The 18,318-nt window shown below is 22.6% G+C and overlaps 5 protein-coding genes and 2 non-coding genes across 7 annotated transcripts; 3 read left to right on the top strand and 4 right to left on the bottom strand.

The window, feature by feature from the left end:
* Nucleotides 1-329: 329 nt before the first annotated feature.
* PCHAS_0801100 (cytosolic iron-sulfur assembly component 2, putative) lies at nt 330-863 on the bottom strand (the record flags this gene model as incomplete). The annotated part of the gene is made up of 1 exon (XM_727658.2): nt 330-863. One exon carries the CDS (start codon nt 861-863, stop codon nt 330-332), a length of 534 nt encoding a protein of 177 aa, XP_732751.2.
* Nucleotides 864-1,681: 818 nt separating this feature from the next.
* On the bottom strand, nt 1,682-6,589 carry PCHAS_0801000 (conserved Plasmodium protein, unknown function; the record flags this gene model as incomplete). The annotated part of the gene is made up of 1 exon (XM_734698.2): nt 1,682-6,589. One exon carries the CDS (start codon nt 6,587-6,589, stop codon nt 1,682-1,684), a length of 4,908 nt encoding a protein of 1,635 aa, XP_739791.2.
* A 1,264-nt stretch (nt 6,590-7,853) lies between these two features.
* PCHAS_0800900 (centrin, putative) lies at nt 7,854-8,693 on the top strand (the record flags this gene model as incomplete). The annotated part of the gene is made up of 4 exons (XM_016797781.1): nt 7,854-7,928; nt 8,045-8,153; nt 8,437-8,538; nt 8,653-8,693. 4 exons carry the CDS (start codon nt 7,854-7,856, stop codon nt 8,691-8,693), a joined length of 327 nt encoding a protein of 108 aa, XP_016653704.1.
* A 1,191-nt stretch (nt 8,694-9,884) lies between these two features.
* Nucleotides 9,885-9,968, bottom strand: PCHAS_0800841. The gene has a single exon. It is a non-coding gene; the product is annotated as a tRNA-Tyr (tRNA).
* A 421-nt stretch (nt 9,969-10,389) lies between these two features.
* PCHAS_0800821 lies at nt 10,390-10,462 on the top strand. The gene has a single exon. It is a non-coding gene; the product is annotated as a tRNA-Ala (tRNA).
* Nucleotides 10,463-11,692: 1,230 nt separating this feature from the next.
* On the bottom strand, nt 11,693-13,825 carry PCHAS_0800800 (chitinase, putative; the record flags this gene model as incomplete). The annotated part of the gene is made up of 1 exon (XM_734341.2): nt 11,693-13,825. One exon carries the CDS (start codon nt 13,823-13,825, stop codon nt 11,693-11,695), a length of 2,133 nt encoding a protein of 710 aa, XP_739434.2.
* A 3,064-nt stretch (nt 13,826-16,889) lies between these two features.
* PCHAS_0800700 (conserved Plasmodium protein, unknown function) lies at nt 16,890-17,250 on the top strand (the record flags this gene model as incomplete). The annotated part of the gene is made up of 2 exons (XM_016797780.1): nt 16,890-17,078; nt 17,221-17,250. 2 exons carry the CDS (start codon nt 16,890-16,892, stop codon nt 17,248-17,250), a joined length of 219 nt encoding a protein of 72 aa, XP_016653703.1.
* Nucleotides 17,251-18,318: the final 1,068 nt, after the last annotated feature.

Below are 18,318 nucleotides of genomic sequence, written 5' to 3'. Positions count from 1 at the left end.
AAAAATACAAAAAAATCACCAGTGTTTATCATGAAAAATGAGAAAATAAATTATGAAACATGTGTATATATATCTTTCCATAGGGGCTACACAGGAAAGAAGGGCTTATATGAAACTAAAACAATTAATAGTTTAATAATTAATATTGGTCATAAATGTTTTGCATTTCAAATAACAATGCTTAATTGGTTTTGTTATAATTAATATATATTATATCTTTTTAGGAGTATTTAAATTGATTTTTCACTATAAATTTTGTATACTATGTTGTTTTTGTATTACACATTTCCTCTGTTTTTCCTCAGTGATATTTTACATACTTATAATGTCTAGAAATTAATGACTGGGTGGTTATATGTTATGCTTGACTTTATAACATTGAATAAGTGGGTATTTTCGATGGCAGCTGCTATCCTTTCTTTATCATTTAATTGCTTATTAATGGATTGCTCAGAATTATGTGAACCTGGGTATACATATATATTCGTTTTAAATATATTTGGCAAAGAAAACTGTAATTTAATATTTATCATTAATCCAATAAGTGTTGCTAAAGAGCAATTTGGTATTGTTGGAGTAAAATAAACAGTAACTGTTTTTTCTTCACGATTTATACTAATATTTTTTTTTTCTATTATTTTTAAATTTTCCAATGTATAAGAATACTCAGGATCTTTTATGTCTTTTAATAAATCAAAAACTTCATCTACACTTATTTCATTTTCTTCGTAATGTAAGTCACACAAATCACTTGAATGATATATATTGTCCTTAATTGCTTGTTCGTTTATTGTATCCTTTTTTTCATCCGTGTTTGTGTTATATAATATAGGGTTTTCATTTTCAGGTTTATAAGCATTCATTATATCATGCATATATTATATATTATAATTTTTTCGCAAAAATTATAAAAATATAGGAACAAAATAATTGCTTATTTCTTTAAAAAATAATTCTTAGTATTTACATAAATATTAATTAGCTAATTTATATGTATATGTTCGCAGAGTTTTATATGATACGAAATTTGTGAATCTTCATAAAGTTAAAAGTTTTTTTCTTTTCTTTATTCATTTATTTATGAAATAATTATATAAAACAAATATATTATCCACTATAATAATATTATTTATTTTTCAGGCCATCATTTTATAATTTAGTGCAAAAATGGAATAAGAAAATAAATAGGTATAAGCAGAATTTATGATTTATATTATACAAATCGTGGATTTTTAAGGGAAAGGGGAAAATTGCCCCCACAAAAATACGTATACAGTTTATATTAATTTGAATTTACCAAAAAATAAAATAATAATAGTTCATAAAGCATATAACTTAATATATATGCTATAATAAGATACGGAAAAATTATAAAATATCATAATATATGAATAAATGTTAATAAATTATAACACTGAATTAATAAATATAATCACATATAATTATATCACAAATATTTAAAAACAATAAAAAAAAATATAGGAACTACAAGGAAATATATGATAATATCCTGTTTTAAAGTTGTATAATTATTATATTTCTACGACATTAATGTAAAATGTGCGTCTTATAACATACAAAATTGTATGTGTTTTTTATTGCATGTATATTTATTAGTCTTCATATTTTGACACACATTATACTTGTGGATATTTCTGTCATTTGATTTAGATTTTTCCATTTACGAATTTACTGATTTAGTTTTATTTTGTATGTATTTGATTATACCCATTTCATAACTTGCAACGTAATTATCAGGGATCATTTTAAAATGATGATACTTCATAATGATAGAACGTATATGCTTATATTGAAAAAAATCGGGGTTACAATTCTTTATTAAGTAATCGAGCTTTTCTAAATTATAAAAATGTAAATCTAAATATTGATCGTAATAATTAACTTCATTAGACAAATATATATAATAAAAATTGTGTCTCGAATTATCAGTTGAATTTTTTAAATCATTAAAAAATTTCATATATATTGTATTTTGTATTGCTGCATTATTATTTTTATTTAGATAATTTTCAATTTCTTTTTCAAAGAATTTTATATTTTGTATTATAGAATTAGATATTGTCGAAAAAAAGCATTTTAATGTATTTATTATGAAATGTTCTGCTGTGTAATTATCTTCATATTGATTATTGTGTGTTGTGTGATTTTCACTTTTCCCATATCTATTATTTAAAGGTGTTACTGTGCGTTTATAATAATGATTATGTGATAATAGAGTATTGCCACTTTTGGGTGTAGGCATATACTTATTATTTTCTTGGGGTCTATAATTACTGTGACTTGTTTGCTTTTTAATGTTTTTAGAACTGCTTATTATAGGAATAATTTCCTTTTTTATATTATATATAATTTCTATATTATTTAAATTAAATATATAATTGATTAAATTCCAAAGTAAATAATGAATAACAATTGATGCAACTCCTTCACACGAAAACATTAATTTCCTTTTCCCATCATTTAATATATTTAAATATAAATTCATATATTCGTTTAAATTCATTTTAAAGTTTTTATTTTTTAAATTTAAATCATCATTTGTTGTTTTCTTTTTCTCTTTTTCATTATTGTAAGTGTCATTGACTATTTTTAATACCTCTTTTATATAGTTATTACTGTCAATAATTCCAAACAAAGAATCACAATATATTAAAATTCGTAGCTCCTCTACAATTTTTAATTTATCATTTAAAAATGAAATGAATATATTATTTTTATCTTTATTACTTGGATTGCAATTTGGATTCTCTTCGTTTATTGAAAGACCCATTTTTATTACGTCTTCTTTTAATTTTGATATTAAGCAATATAATGATTCTATAGATACAATTTTTTCAGAAATAGCATATGCCGAAGTAGAACTATAAATTTTAGAATAATTATTTAAACGGAAAAGATATTTTTTATTATCTGTAATATTATTTCTGTTCAAATTGTCTACGCTAGATTGTGTTGGGGGCAGATTACTTTTATTTATATTAATATTTTCGAGGGTGCATAGATTTTGCTCATTTTTAATTTCATGATTATAAGAAGTTAAGAAAGTATATAGTTCTTTATATTTCTCTTGTCTTTTTATAATAAAATATATACAATTTAATCCAAGTCTTTCATTGCATTGTTTTGGATCAACTATAAGTTCATCAATTGTTTCCTTTTTCATAAAATAATAACATAACATATATATATATAAATCAATTGTTTTAAAAATATTATTATGAATTTCATCTCTTAAATTGGGTAATAATTCATTAAGTTCAAGGTATTTCTGAAGTACTGATATTAGCATATTTGTAGAGTATGATGAAACGATATCAAAATTAACAATTTCAAAATCTTTCATACTATATATTTTGTTTTTATCATTTGTTAAATGGTGTAGGTTTTCTTTTTTCCCTTCTTCATTATTATCGACATTATTTTGTGCACCTTTCTTTTCACTTTTTTGTTCCAAATTTTTTGTATCACTAGGTTGATATGTGTTCCGTTTTTCTAAAGTAGTATTCCCAGAAGATACTTGGTTAGAAATATTATTTTCTGAATAACTGTTGTATTTTATTTCCCCTTCCAAAGGGTCATTTAATATGTTATATGAGCAAAGATCTTCTTCTAATGTTTCGAAATTAAAATTCATTAATGGGTTTTCCGAAAAAGGAATATTTAAAAAATTATTAAATATTTTTTTATAATACAATATAACACTCGAAAGTTTAATTTTTTTTTTTAAAATAGACTGATTTCTTATAGTTGGTATTCTTACCCAGGTATCATTATTAATAGCGTTGTTTAATTTTCGAATATTTATGGAAAGTATTTTTGAAAGATTATTTTTAATATTTTTTTCTATTTCTTTAAAAATTATATTGCTTTCTATTATGCTATAAAAAATATCTATGTTTTCCTTTTCAAAAATATTTGTACGTGGAATTTCGTTGAGAAAATATTCTTTCAATGAGTGTTTCAAGTTTTTGCTTTTATCTTTTTCGTTTTTATTTGTCATGCTATTATTTAGAACCATATTTGCATCATTCGATTCGCATGCTTCTTCGTTAGAATTGGGGTTTTTGGTGTCTTCGTGATGTTTTGGGTGGGTTGCGTTTAATTCATATTTTTTCAAATTGTATATGTATTTATTTGAGCAATCATTTTCAAAAAGAAAAGAGTGAATACAAAAAATAATAGTAATAACTACAAATCCTAATCCATAATTGAAATCAAAATTATCGAATTGTATATTTTCAACAATTGTTTTTATTACTTTTTCTATATTTTTTAAAAATTTATTTTTTGAATTTATGAATATATTTGCACATTTTCGAGAAAAGTTAGCATATTCCTCACAGTATTCATATTTAGTTATTTGGTCCATTAAATAATTTTCTATCTGATCTTTTATATTTGAATATTTGTCCAAAAATGAATAGTTATTATTTTTATTGTTACATTCATTATTATAATTCATAAAAAGGATGTCTGATGGCGAATTATACGAATTTATATTTTTGGAAAATTGTGAAAAAAATGAATTATATTTTTTATTTTTATGAAAATTTAGCATATCATAGAAATTAAAATTAAGATCATCAGCATTATCTTTTTGGCCTTGCTCTGTTTTTTCTTTCTGAATTTTATGACCATAATTTGTTTTATTGTTGTTTAGCATTTCGCAGTTACCATATTTATGGTCATTGTATTTTATAGAATTTAGATCATGGTGTATTTTAGTGCAATTTTGTGGGGAAAGGTTTTCATAATTGATGGGAATAACTTTTTCTTTCTTTTCATCCCAATCCGTTTTTTTATTTGTCTCATCCTTATTTACTAATTTTGATGCATAATTTTTGTAGCAACTTAATAAATATATTATGATAAAATCATATTTGTTAAGGATATCAAATGTGATTTCATAAATTTTGATCATTGAGATATAACTATCTTTTTCATTTAATTTATAAACTAATTCATTTAAGGGAATAAACAACAAATTATCTTCATCTTGGTTTTGATTTATCTCGTTTTCACATGCATTATTTAGATCACTAATATTTTCTGATGGGCGCACTATTCCCCTTTGATTATTTATTTCGTATTTATCAGTGTGTATATTTTGTGCGTCATTATTATTATGTGCATTTTTAAATGTTTTCATATTTTTCAAATCATCAATATATTTTAATTCTATATCACTTGAATTTTTATTTGTTTTATGTATATCTTCTTTTAATGCCCCTTCCATTAATACTTTTTTGTTAGTATTTTCCAATATAGAAGTATTTTTTAATTCGCTGTCAACTGTTTTTATGGATTTGCCACTTAAAAATATAATTTCTTCTTTTAGCTCTTCATTAGATGCTTCCCTTTTTTCCATTTCTCTGTCTCTGCTTCTTTCTTTTTCTTCTTCGTTTTGTGAGAGGACGCTTTTAAAAGTATCCTTTTTTTTTTGTATAATTACAAATGATAGAATAACTTGTTTCGAAATTTTCCGAAAACACTGATATACATAACCTAATAAATTCTCAATAAAATTTGAAGATTTTGACTTATAAATCAGGTAATATATTTTGAAAGAAACTTGTATTTGTATTCCCAAGTTTTTTTTAGAATTATTTGAAAATAAAAACTCAATGAAATCTGTTTGGTTTTTTTGTTTTAATCTATTTAGGTATTCTGAAGACATTTTTTCTTTTAATGCACGTATGCAATTAATATTTTTTAATAATTTAATATTATCATTTATTAAATTAGACATCTCGTAATATACTAAAGATGCATACTCATAATTTTTTTTTAAGATGTTTCTAAAAATGATTTTATCAAAAATAGAGATAATATAAATAATTAAAATAACTGAATTGATTTTTTGATTCTTTTTTTTTTTTTTAACTAATTCTATTATATTTAAGGTCTCTTTATATTTGTTATCTTGTATCACTTTTAATTCATTCATATTATCGACTACTAAATCGTTAATATTCGATATGTAATTTTCTATCTCTCTAATTTTAACTGAATTTATAAGATAATCTTTATATCTTTTTTCTAATTTTTTATATATTACAGTTTCAATTTCTTTTCTGATCGAATTTAAATTGTTTATAATTTTCAAAATGTCGTCTACATTATATATATTAGTAACTTTGCCATATTCTTGCTCAAAAACAAACCTTTCTCTTTCTTCGTAAGTCCGTTTTTTATCCATACATTTTGAAAACAAATAATCATGGGTATTACGGTTGCATGTTTCATTTAATGGATGCAATTTGGTCTCTTTATCTTGATCATTTTTCTTGTTTTTGTTAATTGATTCTTTTCCCCTTTGGCCATATTTATCATTTTTTTTTTCAGAAGTTTCTACATTGTTATTCTTTTTGTTTATATCTACAGCAAGTTTTGTGGTGTGATTGTTTTGATATGTTTCCTTGTGTGGGGAATTCGGGGAATAATTTTTTTTATGTTCTTTTGCGTCATGGTTAGAAAAAAAATAAAATTCGTTCCCTGTGAGATGATTTATGCTATTTGTTGTGTCAAAAATTAACACCTGGTCATCTTGTTTTTCTTTAATTTCCATTGTTTTTGATTTATATTTTCTATATATAATATCACATTATTTATTTTATTCATTTTTTTTCACATAAAAGCATATAGTATAGAATATGCATATGCATAAGTTGGATAAGTAATTTTACATTACACTTGTAATTTCGGGGAATATATGACAAAAAATATAAATATAATAATATAGAGTGGTTTATATGTGTATGTGTTTCCTATTATGTAAATATATCTCTTAATTATAGAAGAAAAAATAAGTACCCTAGGGTATCCAAAAAAGTGAGATTTTAAATAGGAAATATATATGTTCCTATTTTATTATAAAAGTTTCCTTTTTTGTTATGCTATTATTATTTTTATATTAATTTATTTTACGTATATATTTTAAAAAGCCTTTGGCGGTCATTGGATGAGAATAATACGATATGCGTTTAAAGGGATGCATACAAATGAACACGGAGTATTACCTCTGTATGTGATATACAAGTAATGTTATGAAAAAAAAACTTTTTTAAGAAACAAAAATATTTATATGTATATTTACGCATTAGTAAATATGATAAAAATAAATTTATGTGGTTAAGAATAAAGAAATGAATAATTAAGAAAAATATTATATATTGTGTATGCTTGCATTTAAATAGGTAACTCCAAAAATAAACAATTTTTTCCGCTCAAAATTTATGCAAAGAAATAAAAATATATTATTTTAAAAATGTCCAGATTGTTATAATATTGAAATTTATATACACTTTTTTTCTTAAATTTTTATGTGATTTAATTTTTAATATATATTTATTTATTAAAAAACATAAAGTGTACTTGAGAGGAATTAGTGAAATAATTGTTTTACGAAATTGTGATAAGTCAAAGTGTGCTAAATATACATACATAAAGATTATTGTTGTGTTAGTTAAGAAAGCATTGTATGGAAGTAAAATACTTGACATAATCAAGAAATGATACCCAAGCAAAAATGAAATATATAAATGCAGCATATATGCATTATGTCTTATTATTTTTCCTCTCACCATTTTAAACATTGAAATTTTATGTTGGTTACATCCAATAACAAATGTTTCAGAAAATAGATAAAAGCGAGACTAAAAATAAAACAATTCATATACAAACTTAATAAATATTTAGGAGAATTTTGATATATATGTTTTGCTAAGAATATTATATACGGTGTTAATCAATTGTGCTATTTTTATATTCATTATAATTTATTTGTTTTATTCATACTTTTTTAAATATACAACTAATTTGATTTTGTCATAATGAAACGATTTTACTTAAAGGCGAGCGCCCTCTTATTTATGTTTATATCTTTCTGGGATGAAATAAAATCTACTGTAATATAATAAAGCCTAATATCTAGTTACATAAATATATTAATGTACATATAAACTACAAAGTTGATATACATATGTGATTTTAAATATTGCTATATCTTTAATTTATATTTTAGCAGAAAAATGATAATAATGGGACAGGAGGTGGCGCAAACCCTAATATGTCTAAACAAGAACTAGAAGAAGTTTATATGGAATTTGTCGAATATGATATAAATAGAGATGGTAACCTATATATATAATAAAAACGACTGTATTCATTATATAGCACGATTAATTTATTAAAAACAATAGCATATACAATTGCAAATATATATGTTGTAAGATTTTATATGCGTCCAAATGTGGCAACGAAGGATATATCAATGTGTTTATACATAAAGTGATGAGGATATTAATATGCATGACTTAAAACAAATTGGAAACATTTTTAATTGATATATACATGCAACATAGATAAGTACAATATAAACATTTTGATTGTTTGTTTTTCTCAAATTTTTTAAAGGTTTAATTGACGCCGAGGAAATTATATCAGTTTTAAAATATATGAAAAAATCAGATTTCATAAATTTTTTTACAAAAGTTGATTTAGACTCATCAGGAACAAGTAACAATAATTTTATTCATTAATATATATACTTGTGTGTATATTCTTCTCACATAATATTGTTTTGTGCTGTTTATTCCTTTATTTATTATTTTTTTTATTTCGTTTTTTTAGTTTCACTTAATGAATACATGGTATTCATAAATTCATATTAACCCACCCGTCCTAATAATAAAGGCTTATGAATACTAGAGGATTAAAATGAATGGAAAAATCTATATAGTTAAATTTAAAGGTTTTTCAGACAATTTTATTACAAGATGCTTAATTTGAATTGCATTTTCCGTTTAAAGCGTTATATATACTAGATGTATATACATACATTTATATGAACTAATGTTCATAGTTTGCATGATATTAAAAAGTATTAAAACTTTCAATATTGTGATGGGAAAAATAATTTTCATTTAGTAAATTTATAAGTCACATTTTTTTTTATTATTATTTCATTATTTTGATTTTTATTTTTTTGCCCCTTTTATTAACTCTTTAAATTGTAAATATACAATTATTTTTCACAAAATGGGAAAATAATATAGAAATTTGTTAAATAGTAAATCCATTAATATATATATATATATATACTAAAAATTGTTTCGCCCACATAAGTATCTATAAATTGAAAATAGCATAGCTAATGAATATGTATATTACGATACCACTATGCAAGTAATATAATAAAAGCGATATAGAGGCACACTCATAGAATTTATAATTATTTAGTGTCAACTTAATATTATCTTTGCTAATTTACTAAATTAAATGGAACAATACGAAAGACACAATAAATGTGACTCAAGTTATATTTTAAATTTTATTAAAAATATTTAAAAATACATGCATCAAACTATCATAGATATCACATCAAACAAATTTACGAAAATTAGGATTTTAACATGAATAAGTTTAATCACTCATAAAAATAACACACACACAAGCCTATGCGGATGGAATACCCAATTTTTAACCGTTATATCAAAATAATTAATATAATTAGAGAAATCAAATTATAAGCATATTAAATCATTTAATAATATTATATAAATAAAATAATTTTTATATAAAAATTCCGGAAATAAAGTATTCAAGTAAAGAAGTTATTATTATAGGAAAATTCATTTATTTAAAAAAGTATATATTACTAAGAGTGTTTTTACGCTATATATTATTATAATATAATATATATATAATAAAATATAATATATATTTATTAAAATATAATATATATTTATTAAATATATGAATAAATTGTTTATATTAAACAAGAATAAATACTTAATAATTTTTTTTAAGTATTAAGGTGAAAGTAAAATTAAAAAGTTTTTTTTTTTTATAAAATAAAAATATCCGATGAACCGGAATCGAACCGGTGACCAACAGATAACCATTACAACTACAGTCTGCCGCTCTACCAACTGAGCTATCATCGGTATATTTTATTATAGTAAATGCCATATTAATATAATTTCAAAATAATGATTACATATATTTTTTCCTTTAAAAAAGGCATATTAAAAAATAAATGAACTAAGGCATTTTTCCTTGTATTAAATGAGCATTTTTATGTTTTTTTAATTATATAAAAAATATATTTATTATGAGTTATTTAAAATTTTGATATATATAATTTTTTAAATATCAGCATGCATACATTTTTTTATTATGATTACTATACCCCTAAAATTTAAATATATCAAAAATTGTATATATTGGTTTAAATTATTAAATATATGAATAAAGTTACATATTTATAAACTTATGTATCTTTATATAAATTGGAAAGCATAATATTATATAATGCGTTGTAAATGTATTCTGTTAATAATATATAATTTCATTAGTATAAGATGAGGGCGGCTAGCTCAAGTGGTAGAGCGCTCGCTTAGCATGCGAGAGGTACGGGGATCGATACCCCGGTCGTCCATGTTTTTCTACATTAAAAAAAACATTATTAATATAATATAGTTATCAATAATAATATTTGGAGGATATTGTAACAATTATTGTGAACTATATAATGATTTTTATTTAAATAATTAAAAAAAATTATTAAAATTTTTATATTTTTTAATATGTATTTTATTCGAATAAATTGGTAAATTACTCTCATTTTTATATAGGAGTTATTTATTAATTGGTTAAATGCTAACTGGGAAATATATATATTTTTTATAAACATATATTTAACAGGATATGCTATTATTTGACAACATTTTATGTTGCAAGAACATAAAAGCATTTCTAGCTTAAATGAAGGCATACATAGATAATATATAGTTATATCTATACATATAATATATCGAAGAGTAAACATTATTTTCCTAATGATATAATAAAATGGTGTCACATATTTTATGTGTATAAGCTATATTTTGGGGCTCCAAAATCGATAGCATTTTTATATTGAAAAACAATACAAGACTCTGCATATTCATTAATATATAAAATTAACGCATCATATATGAAAACTGTTTTGTCTTTTATTTTACACCATCCAATTATTTACTATATAAAGGATAATGTAATTTCAATCATTATATATTTTATTGCATTAAAAGCTTATATATTATACATTGTGCATAACTATTATTCTATTATAAGTTAAATATATAAGGCCATTGCTGATGCAACAACACTTTATGATATGAAACATATGAAAAATATTAGTGCCGAGATTCATTTAAATTATAAAATATGATAATATAATTATTCATTTTATTTTGCCATAATACAAACGATTTAATTATTTTATTATTATTTTACTTAAAAATTTATGTGTTAATAATTTCCAAATATATGCAATGTGGCTATAATTTGCGACTCAAAAAAAAAATAATACAAAAAATGACGTAACACAATACTGTAAAACGAATTATAAAATGTGAATTAAGACAAATTAAATTTTTACAAATGTTATATTCTTTAAAAAGTTATTTATTGTAGAGAAACGAATTATTTATGTTACAAAAAAGTAATACATTTTTTGATTTATAATAATACAATTTCACAGCACAACTATAAATATTAATTTTCATGCGGATATTTATATGTATATAATATATGTTATAATAAAATATACCAATAAATATTTATTTTTTTTATGAATTGCTTACATTAATTTGTTGCAAATATAATATGTGAGAAATATTTGTATTTATCCATCACGTTCTTGTTCATATGGGGTTTCTACTTCAACTGGTTTATGAGGGTGTTTTATATTCCATTCTGCTAATCCTGGGCAACTGGATGCATCTAATTTGTCATATGATCCAAGATTAGAACCTTCTGGTGGTCCTCCATGCCATTGTTTAATAACGAATGCTTCTCCTTTCCAAATGACTTTTGTTCCTGTTGGATAATCAACGTTATAATAATGTGCAGCTTCATTATTACATGCTTTTTCATAACATACTTTTACTAAGTTCCATTCATATCTGTCAACACCAGGTGCACGTGTTGAATATGACCTTGTTACCCATATAGCATCATTGTGTTTAACATATACTCCTAAATTTGGGATAACGACTCCTTGCACATAATTATCTATAGTGCTACAATCATCAGGGTTAGGGGTTGAAACTATATCTATTGGTGATTTTATTCCTGGATTTAAATGGCTCCATGCATTATCAACAAAACCATCTAGATCATATGATCCATTAGGTATTTGTTCTTTCATAAATAAATGCCAAATTCCTACACCATCGGCTCTGTTGAATTGATGGTTATTGTCATGTATAGCTTTTGATACTAATTCTACTAATTTTTTGTTATCTGGACTAAATCCACCTCTATTCTGTTCTATTGAAAAACCTAAGAAAACCGTTATATCATATTTTTTTCCATAATACAAATGAGATAAATACATATCAAGCATGATATCTGGGTTTGATGTTTCTAAATTATATGTTTGAATAAAAACAAGATCAATTTTATCCTTTGCTGTATTAAAAACATTAACAAATGTTCCTGTAGATAGCATGTTTGCTGCTTTGTATAATTCACCATTTGTACTCATTTGTTCTGATAAATACTGTGTATTATATGGGGATTCGTCATCTTTACAAAATGTTTCCCATACTGATACACATGATAATGCTGCATTTGATGAGCCAGATATGGAAATTAGCTTATCTTTTGAAATATTGCTTCTTATTAAATCAATTAATTTAATGTAATAATTTGAATAGGCGAGTTCATTTAAATTGTTAAAACTTCCATTTGGTTCCCAGTCAATATCGACACCATCTAAATCAAAATTATTAACCATGTTTACTATTTGAGGAATATAGTCAATTTCTTTTGTTATATCTAGCATGTATGTTTCTCCTCCTAAGGATAAAATTATAATTACATCGGGGCGAGCTTTTCTTATACGTTGAATTTCATTAGCCATCATACCATATGTTTCAAATTCTAGTCCATGCTTTTTTTGTAAAAATTTTTGAAGTCCATTATATGGTCTAGAAGCATCATAGTACATATTTATACGGGCAAAAGATATATAAATTACAGATACGTGTGGATTGGAATGAGTCATTTGCTTTCCACTAACTCCTTGGCTATTCCATGATCCATAATATCCTGCAATTATACCTTGCTTTCTTTTTTTATATTCTTCTAAAATTTCCCTTGGAGATTTTCTTCCATGGCTGCCATTTCCAGTTCCATTACCATTTCCAGTTCCATTACCATTTCCGACTTCGTTACCATTTCCAGTTTCATTACCATTTCCAACTTCGTTGCCATTTCCAGTTTCATTACCATTTCCAACTTCGTTGCCATTTCCAGTTTCATTACCATTTCCAACTTCGTTTCCATTTCCAGTTCCATTACCATTTCCAGTCTCATTACCATTTCCAACTTCGTTTCCATTTCCAGTCTCATTACCATTTCCAGTCTCATTACCATTTCCAACTTCGTTGCCATTTCCAGTTTCATTACCATTTCCAGTTCCATTACCATTTCCAGTCTCATTACCATTTCCAACTTCGTTACCGTTTCCAGTTTCGTTTCCACCTCCCGTTTCTATCCCACTACCTGTTTCATTGCCATCTTCAGAGCAATATTTTCCTTTGCTTCCATTTTTACAAATATATTTTGTTTCACAAACAAAGTTTTTGGAATCACCGCATAGTGCGTCAATATGTGATAAGGATTTATATTGTTTGCCTGTGTATGTTGTATTTATTGGGTGATTTTTAGCAGTTCCACCCTTAAGCCCAACGGAATAGGCATTATTGATTGTTGAGAATATAATTAAAAAAAGGGATACATAAATATTCATTTTTTCTAAATTTTGCAAATATATTAAACACGAAAAAGTTAATTGTATTATTGTATAGACGGAAAAAATATAAATAAAATAATGTTATAAAGTCTCACAAAAAAATTAAAATGGAAAATAAAAATGTAAAAAAAATTTTAAAAGACACAAAAAATGTATATATAAATATAAAATAAAATATAATTAAATATTTAAAAATAAATATAAAATCAATTAAAATTAAATTAAATTTAATTTAAATTTATAAATTATAAAATAATTGAAAAAAATTGGCAAAAAGTTACCCAGCCGATTAACAACAACAAAAAAAAAAAATAGCTTTACAACCAAAAAATGGTGATATAAAAAAAGGCTATTTAAAAAGATATATATAATATGTTTTGATAATATTAAAATAGATATAAGAAAAAAGAAAAAAAAAAAAAAATATATTTATTTGCAAATCATAAATAGCTAAAATACAAAAAAAAAGTTCCAAAGGAAAATAAGGTAGCTATTCAAAAAAATATATACATCCATAAAAAAAATAGCTACAAAAAAAAAACAATACCTATGGTATATAAAAACACCAGTATTCCCCTATTTATATGTATTTTATATAAGAAATTTTAAAATATTATAAAGCTTATTTCATATAAATTTATGTTTTATTAGAACAATCCATTATCACCATTTTGTTTGTGTCTAATATATTTTAATGCTTAGCTAAAAGATATAGATAACCTATTTTAATATAATTATAATATTTTCATAAGTAACTTTAAAAGCATTTTATTTGGCTAGTTTTTCGGCATCCCAAAAAAAAATCCCAAATAAATATATTAAAATATCCTCACCTTAAGGATAATTTTAAATGCATATTAACACATATTTTTCATTTGGTTTTTAACGAATTCATTTTTCATGCATTATTTTATATAGGTTTTCTTTGTCTTTATATTGTAGGTGATATTTTTTCATAGTAATTATTTGGAAATAGTGTGAAACTTTGTAAAATATCGAATATTTACCTTTGACATTTTTACGTTTTTATATATATTTTTTGTGTGTATATCATAAAATTCATTAAAAGATATTAAAGTATCTCATATGTAATGAATTACTTTTCATATAATATATGTGCATATATTTACTGGTGAATTGTATGAACTATTAAAATTTTACAACATATATAACTATGTATATTGCATATAAAAATTTTAATTATAATTTATAGCATTTACAATTGGCGATATTAATTATTAGTAGTATTTGACCATATATAGATGCTTTCTTTATTATTCCTAGTAATATATATATATTTAATATTTGCTTATGGGGTTTTAATTTAATTGTAAAAATTAAAAAATTTTGTTATAGGATTTTTATAGAATACGATAATATATGTAACACAATATACAATTTTTATAAAAAAAACTGAAAGTTTTAAAAGATAAAAACATAATAGAAATTAAGTGTAATGCTGACAGTGGTATGGTTGTTTTGGCGTGTATGCATTTTTTATTAAAAACATTTAATCATATGGGAAGGATTTAAAAGGAAATTGAACATAGAGAAATAATTATTTATTTTTATTCATTATAATTGTGCATAGTATATACATATATTCTTTCAATTAGGGGTATTTTAATGTTCTAAATAGAAAAAAATTGGATCAGTATTTCATGTTTTAGCTTGGTAACATTGTTTTTAATGTTACCATAATAAGTATATTATATTTTTATTATTATTAAAACTAAAACAAAAAATAATTATATTTTATGAAAAGCGTGCTTTAAATATCATTTATTATGAAAGCACATATATAAATATATATTATATATATAGTTTCATATAAAATTATATAATATTTGCAATACAATAAAGTATGCATCTGAATTACACACACATGATTAATTATACACCGATCAATAGAACCCGATGTAAAAAAATATAATAAATAATTTTAATAAGTTAGATGATCTAAATTATATATGTGCATTTATTATCATAAAAAGTCTAGTTATTGATATTTGAAAATATTTTTAATTCAGAAAAAAATTAAGTTTTACCTACTTATTTTTGTTTTTATTTTAAATGAGTGAAAAGATTACATGAATACTAAAGTGTATTTTTTATCTTATATTTTTAATATATTTATTATTATAAAATAATGTTAAAAAAATATATTAATGATTTGTAAAACATGATTTATATTAAAAATAACTTAAAAAATCAAATTGTTTATAAAAGTTAGCAGATTCAATTATTTTAATATATTTTCAAAAATCAAAAGGTAAGTATTTGTTATATTAAGGGTTAAAAAAATATATATTTTATATGATACAATTATATGAAAACTTGTGTTTATATGAAATGTGTAATAATATATAGTAACAGAACAATTTTTAAAATAGAACGAATCGTTAATATACAGTAATTTTATCACATAAATATTTTCATTAACATTTTGCTTATTTTCTTCATTGATATTCACCTTGATATTAAAAAAATACATTTTTAGCGAAGGAAAACGGAAGACATAAATTTGCCCCCACATCTATAATAAATAGTAATACCAATAAATATAATATTAATAACGTGTGTATATTACATATAATTATAAATTATATCAACAGTAATTATATATTAATTAATTAGCTAATATAGTATTAAATATTTAGTAAAAAAATATTATTTCTTAATTTTCTTACGTAATAAAAATGTGTTATAGTGTAAATGCATTTTGTATTGCAATGCTTATGTGTTAAGTTTAACGATAAAAGTAAAAAAACATAAACATTACTAAATACCAAACCCATAATTAAGCATATTATATTATATATTTGTTCTAATTTTAGTATTTATTTGACAATATATGCATTTATAATATTAGCAATACTTCAGTTAAAACAAAAAATAAACATGATAAATATAAACGTCTATTGTATTATACATATTATTACTATATTCATTATATATTGTTAAATTCATTGATTATTATTTTTTTCAAATATAGGGCTTATTTTGTTATATTGGAAAGTGATTAATATAAAATATTATTGTAATTTAAAAAAATGCTATAATGGCAGAATTTACACCAGTTGTTCCATATGGTGTCGTTGCTCTTGGCGACGATTCTAAACCACATATGTTATCTAACAGTGGCTTATTTTCAATAGTGTTTGAGCCTAGATTCTTACAAGGTGTTTTGTTAGGCATTTTATTATTTTATTTTATTATGTATTATAATTCCCGTAAAAGACTCCACCAGGTAATATTATAAAAATTATAGCATTTAAAAAATTATGTATATAATTTTTTTAATAAACATTTTGTGTCCTACAATTTATGCATAACTATGTTTAATGGCTGCTTTTATTACTTATGGACTAATCTTTATTTTTATTTTTTAGCAAAGAAATCATCATCATGATGATGAATAAAGGAAAGCAATATTATTCCCAATTAGGCATTTAATAAATTTATAATAAATGAGCTTAACATAAAATAGCATATAAGTATTATGAAATATTTTTATGGTGTAATATGCCAGTATGCAGTGATTAAATTAGCATTACTGTTTTATGCATCATAGTTGATTATAATAGATGATAATAATGTAAAAAAAATTATGTTGTATAGAATCCATGTGTTATATTTCGTAAATATATGTCCAATTTTATACTACATATATACTTTTATAAGTTGATTTACTATTTTGAATTATAAAATATAAATGTTGTGTGCAATACTATGAAGTGATACATGCTTATTTACTTTAAGATAAAACTTTATAGTTTGATACAATTGTGTAAGATATTATTTTATGAAACTTATAAGATTTATTATTAAAAGAATATATCATCTTTGAAATTATCATGAATTTCGGTTCTGGATTATGATTTGATTGAATTTTAGGAATCAGAGTTTATGACTCTGAATTTAAAAGACTATATAAATTTTAAATAATAATAAGTCAAATTATTTTTCGTTCATTATTATAAATATTTAGTGTTGTAATATCTATAAACAAAATTATAACTCAATTTTCTCTATATTTGTATCCAAAACGATGGAATTAATCAAATATATTTCCTATATTATAGCATTTTATATTTAAATTATTTGCTATATTTTTGTCTCTTTGATTGACATATGCCAAAATACATGTAATATAGTTTTTAATACTAAAGGTGTCATAATATATGTTTAGTGAATATGACAAAAATAAAAAGTTAATAGACTAATTAAATTGCGATTTAAGATTTGGCCATGATGATAAATCGATATTTTCGTGAAATATAATGTTTTTATACAACGTGTTTACTGGAGGCATGATTATCAATATGAATATTTTATTTGATCTTAACAGAATAATATATTTCATATTGTATGGGATAAATAAATATTATAAATAAAACTATTACATATCAGCCTCTGAGAATATATCCAAGTTGACAAAAAATAGAAACTATAAGGTTTTGTTAAATAATATTTAAATAGCATAAAAT

This window comes from Plasmodium chabaudi (assembly GCF_900002335.3).
Source record: "Plasmodium chabaudi chabaudi strain AS genome assembly, chromosome: 8".
Lineage (NCBI taxonomy): Eukaryota > Apicomplexa > Aconoidasida > Haemosporida > Plasmodiidae > Plasmodium > Plasmodium chabaudi.
The sequence above is the reverse complement of the archived record's forward strand: the minus strand, read 5'-3'. Positions and strand labels throughout refer to the sequence as shown.